The 12,711-nt window shown below is 36.2% G+C and overlaps 1 protein-coding gene across 28 annotated transcripts in view; it reads right to left on the reverse strand.

The window, feature by feature from the left end:
• Nrxn1 (neurexin 1) overlaps positions 1 to 12,711 on the reverse strand; it is a 1,058,108-nt gene that overhangs the window by 519,579 nt on the left and 525,818 nt on the right. For 17 of the 28 annotated variants that reach the window (XM_040737015.1, XM_040737014.1, XM_040737028.1 and 14 more), the window contains one exon: positions 6,880 to 6,999. In XM_040737015.1, coding sequence (XP_040592949.1) covers positions 6,880 to 6,999 — 120 coding nt within the window. Of the gene's footprint in view, positions 1 to 6,879; positions 7,000 to 7,915; positions 7,943 to 12,711 lie in introns of all 28 variants that reach the window. The other 11 variants (XM_040736989.1, XM_040736999.1, XM_040736994.1 and 8 more) reach the window with 1 other exon arrangement.

The following is a 12,711-nucleotide window of genomic DNA, read 5'->3' on the forward strand; positions in this document are numbered from 1 at the left end:
TACAATTAATCTTGTAGTGAATTTTCTTGCTGTGGGCTTCATGCATTCCCTTGTGCTTTTGTTGTATGCCTTCTAAAGACCTTCAAAGATCACACTGTAAACTTCAGACTCTGACTTTATTTATCATTTTTCTGCCCCAACTGGATAAAGAAAAAGCTGATACAATTAAAATAGTTACCAACTTAGAATACTGCATGTTAGCTACCCATTCCCTATCACATACACTGAAAAATCTGGTTTAAACAAAAGATAGTTTGGAAATATTTTGCCTGATTTCTTGATCAAATGTTCAATCGTTATTTCTGAAAGCCTTTCACAGAAAAAAACAAAGAAAATTCCCACCTCTCTTTCATAATCAGTACCTTCTCATGATCAAGCTGGAGATGAATGGCAGCCCTGCCTTTGACAGCTCACTCTGAGGTTTTAGCTGTATTTAGGAGTGGCAATGGAACGGTTGAGGGTAGGAGCACATTTCAAGCAGCCTAAAGCTGAGAATTAAATTCTAAGAACAAGAAGAGAGAGGAACCTTGGAATAGTCGTAGGGTTAATTTTTCTTAGTACTAATTTCTTTGGAAATTTGGATGGTGTCGGATTTGTAAAATGTTGACACTGTCTGGATCCGTCTCTGGAAGAAACAGTGATTCAAAGCAGAGGGTGGGTGGAAGACGGACTTTGAGTAGCTGGTTTGTACCAAAGATGTTATCTAAACCATCATCCGCTCCTATACGTTCTTATTTTAAAATGAATGAAAAGGAGACATTTTGATTATTTAGTGTATAAAGTTCATAAAGCATAAGTAGAAGACATTGTAACCCATATTAATTTGTTTATATGGGTTAAAATATGAGAACATATTGATATGAGCTACATAGATTTTTGTGGTTCTTATGCAATAGCAAGGTATAACTTTGACATCGTAGGATACTAATCACCTCTGCTTCAACCAGTACTTCAAACACAAGGAGCATTCCTTTAAAACAAAACATTCTGAAACCTAAACTAGTTATGTTTAACTGCATGCTCCTTTAAAATATTAATGCTTTGATTCCATAAATCAGGAGAAGTATTTAAACAATGTATTCTCATTGAGCAATTTCTGGATTAACAGATGGATATTAAGTTATTTACTAGCCACACTCATTCAGTAGGATGCAAAATTCTGAAAACACATCATTGTTGATCATTTGCTGACAGGGACATTCTGTGTGCAACTATAAGGAAAATAAAATCGATTTTTAAAGTAAATATAAACAAAGAGCCTAAAAACTTAACACATATGTAAGAAGATTCTTGCAATATTGTTTCCTAACTTGAATTATGTATCTGAGCATAGCAGGAGTCCTGAGCAAAGTGTTCTCACATAGAATGTAGAAATGGTACCTTCGAAAACAGAGACCTTGTTATTTCTTAAGGACTATTAACAAGGTGACTGTCAAACTACCTCAAAGCAACCTTGGCTAGCTGGACTCTGGTGGGATTTGATAGCATTATTACAGGATTGCAAACATGGAAGACCATGCCGTGTTCATTTAAGTCTGCAATGAAGGTGCTAATGTAAGAGTCAACAGTGTCAATCAAGTCAGAAAATTCAGAGAATAATAATAGAAAAGCACATAAGTAAGGAAACATCTAAATTGGGGCTTCTTCTGTGGCCACAATGATACACATGTACATATGTAACCGGCTGCTGGGAGTTACAGAACACACAGCACCTGAATAGTACAAGGAACTAAACCCAGTTACTCATGCAGCAATATTTTAACCTATCACTTTGGGATTGATCTGTGTGCTTAATTTTTCTTACGAATATACACCATTGTTTTTTTTTTAATTTGGTATGAAAGTATTGTAATCCTTTATAGTTTAACTTGAGACAAGACTGAGCCTATTTCCCTATAACCATCTAAGTCATCCAAGTGTATTTGGTATATCTTACTTTTGACTTTCTTTAAATAGCCTTAGAAATGCATGGTTGACTACAAGCTAATGAGACTCCCCACATTAACAATAAGGATCTGACTGTAGACGTAGCTAATTGAGAAATATTATTCGGTCCTAAATAATAACAGATCATCTCACAGCTTCCTAACATTAGCAACCTAAGGGGGAGAGGCATTGGCTTAGATCTAAGCTATCTCTAACTATATGAGGATTCTTCCTCTAGTTCAGATCTAGAGTCTCAGACATTAGATATTGGATTCTCTTTTCAAACAACCCAAAGAAATAAGAAACAAAGCTTATGATATTTCTAAATGTCACAGTAAAAGTACTCAGTCAAATATATTTCAACTTTGCCTCAGTGAATATTTGTAATTCAAACACAAATGATACACTGAATCCCTGTCCACAATATTTTTCCTTTGGCAAAGTTTAGAATTTTGAAAATAATCTTTTAATATCCGAGCACACACTCTCCTACAGCCATAGCACCAAACTGCAGTGTGATGTATTACTCCCTTATGGGAAAAGACATGCTTGAAGCTAAACTGTAATTTGGCACACTACACTTCCATACTAATGTAATGTGACAATGTTATTATGTTTGCCATTTTTCCATGTGATCATAACCATATTCATCTTCTCCAACCTCACATTAAATTAGATAATATGGTTATGTTCTCATCTGTACCACAGGGTGAAAGCAGAAAAGGAAAGATGCTGGTTTCATGACGGTGAGAGCACACGTAGCCATGTAAATAGGCCGTACATAGATGTTTCAAAATGAATGAAAACTCCTAACACAGGCTCCGAACACACTAAACACTTGGTAAGCAGTTAAAGAGAAAGTTGACAGCCATCTGCTACTTGAAAATAATGTGCGGTAGTGCAAGACAATATTGCCACATTCTTCAAACAAAGAAATGGCCGTGCCCTGTCCAAGAGAACAAATACACTTCCATGGCATGAAACAGTTTAAACAGAGATCACACATGAAGCCACATTTCTTCAGGAAGAAAAAGTGAGAGGGATGCATTTCAGGTAGGATGAGAACATCAGCAGGTGGAGAAATTAGCGTGAGAAATGGCGAGGCAGTTGGAGAAAGTAATGTGGAGGATGCCATGAGAAAGGAAATTGGTAATAACACACCACATGGAGACTGTTCTGCAATACCTAAGTGTGGAAATGAAGGCCACAGTCAGAACAAGTTTTATTAGCTCCAGACTAATAAGTCTACAGTAGTGTCAGCCACTGTAGACACACTAGAAATCATTTTTATAAGCTTCATATATTCCCTTACTATTATGTTAGTAAGTTCCCGTTATTGCTAGTTATCTATATCATGTTGTGCAATTAAAAAAGCTCAGATGTATGATCCAAAATACAGGAAATTTAAAAATACAAAATAGTAATATTCCTGGGGGAATAAAGTATACTATTTTATAGAGATATGGCAAAATAGACTATATGATAGAGAGTAATGGCTAATAAAATAGTACAGAAACCTATAAGAATTAAAAGGGTTTAAAAACTGCTCCTGATTAGAAAAATCAACCAAGAGGTGTTGGTGACATTTAAATCAGGAAGAATAAAAGTAGGAGAGAAGCAAAATGCATTGGAAGAAGGAAGGCTGGGAAGTGAGCAGCAATGAAAACATTACTATAATATGCCACACACACACACACACACACACACACACACACACACACACACACACCACACACAAACCCACAATGGTTCAAGAACCTGGAATTTGAACTTGTATAGAAGAAGAGTGCAATGCATGACACTATACCCAGCCACAGCCTACAATTATTTTGTTAATGAGATCATGTTTAGGATGACAATTCTCCAAGGATGAAGGGGTTTATAGAAAAACACATATTTTTAAAAATAGCCTCTGGCGTCATTTTACAAAGATGCCAGTGTTTGTGAAAGATTCTTTTCAATTCAATTAATTAGTATGATTTATCCAAGATTTTGCTTGCAAGTTATAAAGTATTCCCATCATCCCACTGGTAATTATATCTCCAGGCTAATATAAATAAAAATGTCTAGTTACTCAAACTCACTCTATAAGCTGTATCAGATATGTGACTCTTAGAATTTCTACTGGGGGGCTGGGTTTTTCTTCCCATAAACTGTGTTCTTTTTTATGTTGAAATGCTTGTGTCTCTTTCCACTTTTTGTTTGTTTGTTAGGATTTGGGGGCTACAGTCACCGAATTCATGGGTTACTAACTACGATAGGGATGAAAGAGCGTGAAGTGGCTCTAAGTTTCTTGTTTGCTTGTTTGTTTTTTATTTTAAAGTCAGCCTCAGCACAGGAAAGGGTATTTGCTAAAATCCAAGAAATCACATTACTACTATTTGTGTTTCTTCTAGAAAAACAAAACAACAGTGAGATGAGGAAACAAGGTTTACGTGAAGGGAGGAAAATATGTGTCAAGATGCCTCAGTTCTCATCTTTAACATGAAGGCTTTCAAAGTAATAGTTACTATTGTTTTACAGTTTTAAAGTAAGATGTACCTATAAATAGTAATCTTTACCTACAAATCCTCATCACACGAAAACACCAATGTTCAAACCACAGGAACACTTTGCATTTCCATTAAACCTAGTATGAGATGATGATTTAATCAAAATGCATGTATTCTGAGAGCTCTCAAACATAATTTAGTGCTGATTCGGGCAAGAGGCATGTCAGGAGACACATTTGTTGAATGACATTTACCCATTTACAAGAAAATAACAGCTAGCCTTATCATTGCTGCCCCCACAACCGTCACCCAAGACCAGCATTTAAATAGTTTTCTGCAAAAGTGATTTGAGGACAGCCTGATACGGAAGGTCAGATTGATGTTCCTTAGGAGAAGCCTAACAAACACATACAGAAAATTGCACTCTTCATATTTAACTGGTATACGTGACACACAGTCTGACACAACCAAATGGCAACTGTTTTGTAAAACATGGGAAATGGCTTAGCAATGTTTGGCAGAGAATGTTCTTGAGCAAAATGAAAAATATTTTCATACCCAGAAGCCCTCTCAACTACCACATGTAGTCATGCATCTGTCAAGACTGAATTCAGCATTAAAATTTTGCAGTAATAAAATCATAACAAATTCTCAGTCTTCTGGCTTCCTTGAAAAGAGGTTTATGTCATTTTGAATAGGAACAAATGCAGGTAGTCGTTGGTCTACAGATAGGCACATGTTGTTACTCATTTGTTAAACATTTGTGAGAGTTCTTTAAAAATCTTTGTCTTTGATTTTTGTATAAGAAAGTGTGCACAGACTGTATGATGTTATTCATGGAACTCACAAGGGACTGTTGTTCTTACATGTAATTTGGTGTGCAGATATACAGTGTATGCAAATAGGTGATGGTTTGAATGTATTCTTACTGCTTCAAGCTACTATACAATAGGAAAGATGATCCCATAAAAACAGATATCAGATGTTTCTGCATTCATGGTAACAGCTTTAAAAATATTTTTCTTCTATTACTGGAAATTTTCAATATATTTTTGTCAAATCCACCCCTCACTACTTCCAACCAACTGCCCTCAGGACCTCCAACCGATCTGTCTCTCTCTCTCATTTATATCTTATTATTACTAACCATATTAGTTCAATTCATATACACATAGGTGTAGGACTTTTTCAAGTATTGTTGTCTTTTTTAACATTATTTTTCTCATACCCATTGTTCTGTCTTACCCCTCTTCTTCTCCTGCTGAAACCCTATTTCTTTTCAACAGTGTCCTTCCTACTTCTATGTGTAAACAGGGCTGTCTACTTAGCATGGGAGGTTGTTACTGACTGGAGCACAGGTAACTTGTCAAGGTTATACACTGAAGATGTGTGATAACCCCTTCACTTGTGCAACATTCATTTCCAACAATCTCTTTTATTTTTTGCTAGTGCGTCCTATAATCAATATGTTGGGCAGGAACTAAAGACAGCCGGTGAGCTGTACTGTATTTGTAGTTTACAAACATTCAGCTCCATGACTTATTTTGGTTTGATACTACTTTTAATATTGTAATTCATATATCTGCTGGCAAGGATTAAACACCAAGAATAACAAAAAATCAAAACTCACAGCTCTCCTTAAATCAAAAATCAAATTCAGCTTCTTTGTACAGCCCAAACCTTCAACTATCATATCCCTTACTCAATTGTACTAGAACTTTGCCATTCATGCCGTAGTATTTACAACACAAGGCATGTAGTCTACTTGCCAAACATGAAGCTTCATTGTGTATATATAGTAGAAGATTCTTTTTTTATCATTTTGATGAATTCCTACGAAGAAAGACCTATCTTAAAGTTCAGGAAGAAGACTTCTCTGTTGGTCAGATAATTCTGCCTCAGAATTGTCACTGCTCTGATACTGACCCTGGGAGAGGGCTGTGATAGAATGTGAGGTACAACTACCCAGTCATGCTCACATTGTCAGATTAAAGTAGAGAATTCAGGTGTATAAAAGACAAGAAAGATGTCTTGAAAAATGACTGAACAGTGTTTTTGAAGTGAGTGGGGAAGAATGGACTTTCTTAAGGAGAGGTAGAAAGATAAAGAAATGAAACTTCTAACCATGCAAAGAAACCAAGGTCCTCAGGATATGACCTGACAAACTTAAAAACTGAATAGTACAAAGCAATACTAGCTTTCCAAAATTGGGGAAGAATCCAAAATATAGAAAATTAACAACGTTCTATCCAATAAGGTGGCTATAAGTAACCAACATAAGAAAATGTACAACAGTTGAAAATCAACCACCGCTATTAAAACGCTCAGCTATTTATAGCCCTGAACACAAATACTATTTCAAAATGGGCTTTTACAGATGATGTAATAATTTAGACATTGCACAGCAAGCAGGAGCTGGAAATAGTGACAAGAGTCTTTCCACACATGGACAGGTACTTACGGTCATTGCAGAGCGGCCCGCTGAATGAAGTCATGCTACAATCACAGCTGAAGCCATCCCATTGTTGCAAGCATACTCCTTGATTTGAACATGAGTCTTCTTGGCAGGTTGTGCTGGGCCCTGTAAAACACACCAAAAGAAGCTTGGGTTCTTTCAAAAAATCCAGAACGTTCTTTACATGAGCTACATCACATATAGTAGTTGCCAACACCTTAAATTACATGTCCATGCTAGTTTGGAAAGTTCACGCACCTGAACTAGTAACTGAGAAGTTTAACCTGAAGGCCTTCTTAAGGTTCAAGTACAAGATAAATACATCATAATTATACCTAAGCCAACAAATGGTAAAAGGAAGTACGTAGCTTCTGAGATGGTCATGGTGGTAGCAGGTAATCTCATTCTATCAATAATGATTGTCTGTCGTCATTTGGATATTAGAAAATGAATGGATCTCCTTAACTTCTTAACAATGAATAGAGATGCCATGACAAATGGATATTGTAAGATCATGAAATTGAGATAAAGATTGGCAAAATAATCAAGCAGACTTATGGAAAAGTGCCCTATGAGATTCAGCCGCTTCCACTCATAAACTCTGGCTAGGGCCATGATTATTCGGTGATCTGGATAGGTATGTTGGCAAGTATCAATTCACATGCTTTGACAATATCATGCAATTAACATAAAGTGAAAACAATGTAATGCCATGCCCCTGCTGAACACACAAGTAAAAGCAATGCTACTCTGTTTCTAAGGAACTATAGCTACAACACCGAATAACAAAAAACAGTAAAGTATGATGGGATCACTAAAGGCAGTGACTGTACAAACATGGTCAAGACTGAAAGCCTTATGAAACTATGCTACAACAAGGTTTCTTGCACAACGTCCAAAACAACGTCCAAAAGGGGTAAAAATAAATCTGAATCCAAATAACAGTTACTGAAAATGTAAAAACTAAAAAAAAAGTTATTTGAGGGTTTCTGCTGTGTAGGGTGGGGTTTCAGTCTTGTTTTATACACACAGGGCTATCTACCTTGCAAGTCAGCTTTCGTCAATGCAACTTTGTCAGCGAAATTAAAAAAAAGCAAAATATATTAAATGTTAGTAAGCAATATGGAAATGGGCAAACAGAATGTTCAGATTCAAAAAAGCATGCTGCTGTAAAGGGAAAATGCTATGTATAGCAAATAAATTAATATCGAAAGCCATAAATCTTAAGAGAAGCCAAATAATGAGAAAGCAGAATATTTTCTAAGTTTATACTATATGTATGTGCATGTACATATAATGGTTAGTCAAGCCAATGACACAAATGAAGGAAAACTTAAAGGGCTTTTGATTCCTACCCTGCTGTTCAGCTATAGATGGATTCCTTAAGCAACTCGCTTATTGGATAATGCAGTGTGCTGTTTCAAGTGTAGACTATGGTTCATATAGTAGACTATGGTCCCTACAGAGAAAGTACTTCTGGGTTTGCTTTTCCCTCGTGATTTATGAAGACTTCCATTTGCAACTATGACTTAAGGCAGTCATGTGTTATCTGCCCTGAGCTCTGCTTTGCTGTGGTGACCAAGTACCATGATGTGCTCCATTTGAAGTAGTCGAGAAAGTCATGAAGATGGTAGAAACAAACAGAAGTATACTTCTCCTTTGAGGACAAGCCTTTATAATATCCCAGAATGTCATACTCGTTCTCACTGTTTTTTAAAAAGATTTATTTATTATCTATACAGTGTTCTGCCTGCATGTATGACTGCAGATCAGAAGAGGGCACCATAGATGGTTGTGAGCTACCATGTGGTTGCTGGAAATTGAACCCCGGTCCTCTGGAAGAGGAGCCAGTGCTCTTAACCTCTGAGTCATCTCTCAAGCCCCCTCATTCTGATTCTTAAAGAATTGGGTATATAAGATTCATAGATTCCAGAGTGTTCTTGGTGTTGCCTTTATCTTTATAATTGTCCTTAGTTCTAATAAACTTCCATGTGAATAATTGTTACAAAAAAAAAAAAGAATTTAGCCTGGCGGTGGTGGCGCATGCCTTTAATCCCAGCATTCAGGAGACAGAGGCAGGCAGATCTCTGTGAGTTCGAGGCCGGGCTGGACCGCTAGCCTCCAAAACAATACAGAAAAACCCTGTCTCGTAAAAACCAAAAAAAAAAAAAAAAAAAAAAGAATTTACAAAATGGTAAAAGGGAACACTATGCACAGAAATCATTTAAAAGCTATAGACAATAGCCTTGGGAGTATTTCTGGAAATAATAATTACATGTTTTCTAAAAAAATGTGAAAATAGACTTCAAAGTAATCCAATGCTACTGATGGTCATTGAGACCATTACTTCAGTGAACAAATATTTTTTCTGTAAGTATAAGCAATGAACTTATAAAGTTTTACATGTACTGTGCAAACGTACTTATATGATAACTTTCTGAGTAAAGACATTGTTGACAGGAAATTACTAAAGTAAGCCTAACTTACATGCATTTTTACAATTTCAAGATCTATACTATAAATCCCAATTATGTAATAACAATTAGCAATACCAAACAATAATTATTACACTAATAGCATTATAAGTAATGCTGGAAACAATAATAATCTACCAGCAGAACTGAACAGGTGTAATGTTTTTCATCTTAAGCATGAATTACTAATTTGTTCAGTATTTGTTGCAGTCTCCTGAGTAACAGCCCATAATGTCAGAGACTAAAACCAGTGTCAATTTAAAGAACTAAAAATCTCTTGAGACAATCTTCATTGGCCTTTTCTTCCACAGATGAGAATCAGGTATATGCTAGTCCTGTGTTATGTAGAGGTTATTTTATCAAATAGTTATTTACTTCCTAACCAGCTCAATGGCAGAAAAAGGAGGATCAAGAACTGAGGGCTATAAGTGGCCCTACTTGGATGCAAATCATTAGTCCGGCAACCACTCAGCAATGCTAAACTCTAAATGTACTCACACTGTGGTCTTACAAATGAATCTGACTAAATGCACAGAGTTGCCAGCTGTCTATGAGAGCACCAGAACATGGTTTGTTTTTCTAATTTCTCATTAATGCCACAGTCTTTTTATATTTCAGGCATTACATGTGAATGTGTCCCTGTGCCTGAGAAGATACATTTTTGGGGGGGAAATACTTACCTTCTAGAACAATGCTTAAATACTCATAGATATTTGCATAAGTCAAAGTCCTGATTTGTTTTCCCTCTAGTTGCATAAGATTTCTTATTATTTCATTTTGTCACTGACTGAAATTGGGAATGAGCCAAGTGACATTTGTACTAACTGAATGTTTTTAAAGGATATGTGGAAAGGGAAGAAAATGAAAGTCAAACCACACTTTCTGCAGACCTAAGGGACAATAGAGGGATGTTTGTTTAGAAGCCTGCCCTTCCAAGTAAAGGAAGCTGTGGTTTGAACCCTCTGTCATCCACTTTCCTAACCTTGTAAATGTTGTCTTATTTATTTGAGACTCAGTTTATCCATCTGGAAAAAGAGTAGTCACAAGTGTTTATAGTGATTTGAGGATTAGATGTAGATAAACTTACAACCACTATTGTTTAACCAGTGACATTCTAAGAAGATAACAAAGTGCTAATGCCACTCACAAAATAATCCATGACAGAATGCGAGGGTCTACAGAAGGAATATCAAAATGTCACTGAAATTTTGTTGAGAAGTTATCTGAAGTTTGATGAGACTACTTTCTGGGTTGACCATCAGTCTCAATTTCCTGTTACATGCAGAAAAACAACATCTAATGAAGCAAATTTTCAACATGTGGGGCATGTAGCACAGGCATCACCCAGGAATTGGTTAGAACTGTAAATACAGAGGTCCCATGCCAGACCTCGTGAGTCACAAGTTCTAGTGTTGGTATCTACTAATTTGGATCTTGATAATTCTTCAAGTCAGTTCAATGTAGGCTGACACTTGAGAAATACCAGTCTCAATATGGGACTGGAGATGGGTTTCTTCTCTAGCTGAGAAATGTTTCCATATGAATCAGTCATTGTGCATTAAAATAAGCAGGATATTCAATGTAATAAGCGATCACTGAGGGAAGACCAAGAATCCTTTGAAGGCTAGGAACTTGAAGTTTGGTCAGTCTTGTTGGATAAGAATGATGGAAAACCTTGACAAGCTATTACTTGGAGATGTCAAAGCCTTGCCATTTCTTTTTTTTTTAAGATTTATTTATTTATTACATATACACCAGATTGAATTGTAGATGGTTGTCAGCCACCATGTGGTTGCTGGGAATTGAACTCAAGACCTCTGGAAGAGCAGTCAGTGCTCTTAACCTCTGAGCCATCTCTCCAGCCCAAGCCTTACCATTTCTATTAACACAAAATTTAAAAGATTCTAATCTGAGAAGAAGCTAAATTCCAGGAGACAAATTTATTAGAAGAGATAAGACAGTGGGTATGTATAAGTTAATTGCTAACCCTAAAGTCAGATGAATCTCATCAGTTATGCCTGTGACAAGTTTATCTGAGCTTATCGATAGGATAAGTCAGGATAGAAATGGTCAAATTAAACTTAGGAATGAAATCATCAGGGAAGATGATGTCAGAACGGCCAGAATGTGAGGATAGTCACAGAGGGGGAAAAAAAAAAAGACAAGAGAAGAGGTGAGAATTGTTAGGACTGAGATACTTTGAACTTCCTGTATGCATGGACAAAACTGGTCCATAAGCTACCACAGTGAGATCAACCATTCAGAAGCTTCATGTAAAGCCAGGGAAGGGACACCTATAGAAGTATCGCCGACAAATTGCCTACTGGATTGGGTTGGAAAACAACAGCAAGTGTTATTACTGCAAACGTTTGGTTTGCAATCTTGCTCCCATTAAGCTTCCCTCCACCCTACACTAACTAAATGTTTGTGGGGAGGTCCATTGCCCTGTGTCTTCTTCCTGCCTGGCCTTTACTAAGCTGCCAATGTCTGTTTCAGGAAGCACTTGCCATATAATCTGTAGCAAGGCTCACCTCTGAAAAGTGGTATCTAAAACTGCAGTACCTTTCCCCTAAGATAGAAATAAGTGACCTACTTTTACATATTAGGCCATTTCTAGGGAACAGAATCATATCTTGCATTTTGTAGTCCCCTATTATAGAAGATGTATTTGCTTAATGAGTGTGTTTCCTTTACTAAATAAGCAGTGTGAGAAACCATATAACAACCGTTATGTCAAATTTAATAAATAAATAAACAAATAAATAGATAAGGTGATAACATTAAAAGTGAATTCAAAGAAGTCTTCCATTAATACTCTTACTCTCTCAACAGTTTGAATTTAACTTAACTTTCCAAACAAACGGATGGTTCAGAAATGGGAAAACGTAATTTCAAATTAAAAAGTTCCGTAGATTTAGATAATTGCTAAATATAAAATGGCATTATTCTGGTTGATGAGAAGTGATTCATAATCTCCTAAAGGATAGGAATCACATTTGCATCTTCTATTTTATCTCATACAAAATTTCTTAAAAATCTAATTTTTCAAGATGGATCAAACTATGTTGAACTATAAAGGAGAAACATTAAAGGTAACACACCCAGAGCCATACAGTTCATGATAATGTGACTGAATTACATTTATAGAGGTAGAATTGCCTCAGAAAACTCTGAGGTGTTGAAGTAAGAAATTACCTAAAACAAAAGTAGCATATTGCTGTAGATCCCCATCTGACAGAAGGCATGAAAGAATGTAAGACAGTCCAGTGCATTTCTGAAACATTGCACATTAACCCTGAATGGTATGAAAAACCTATATCGTTTGCTATCAGATACACATAAATCAAATAGTGGTTTCAGAATG

Source organism: Mesocricetus auratus, unplaced genomic scaffold (genome assembly GCF_017639785.1).
Source record: "Mesocricetus auratus isolate SY011 unplaced genomic scaffold, BCM_Maur_2.0 Super-Scaffold_100676, whole genome shotgun sequence".
In the NCBI taxonomy this organism is placed as follows: domain Eukaryota; kingdom Metazoa; phylum Chordata; class Mammalia; order Rodentia; family Cricetidae; genus Mesocricetus; species Mesocricetus auratus.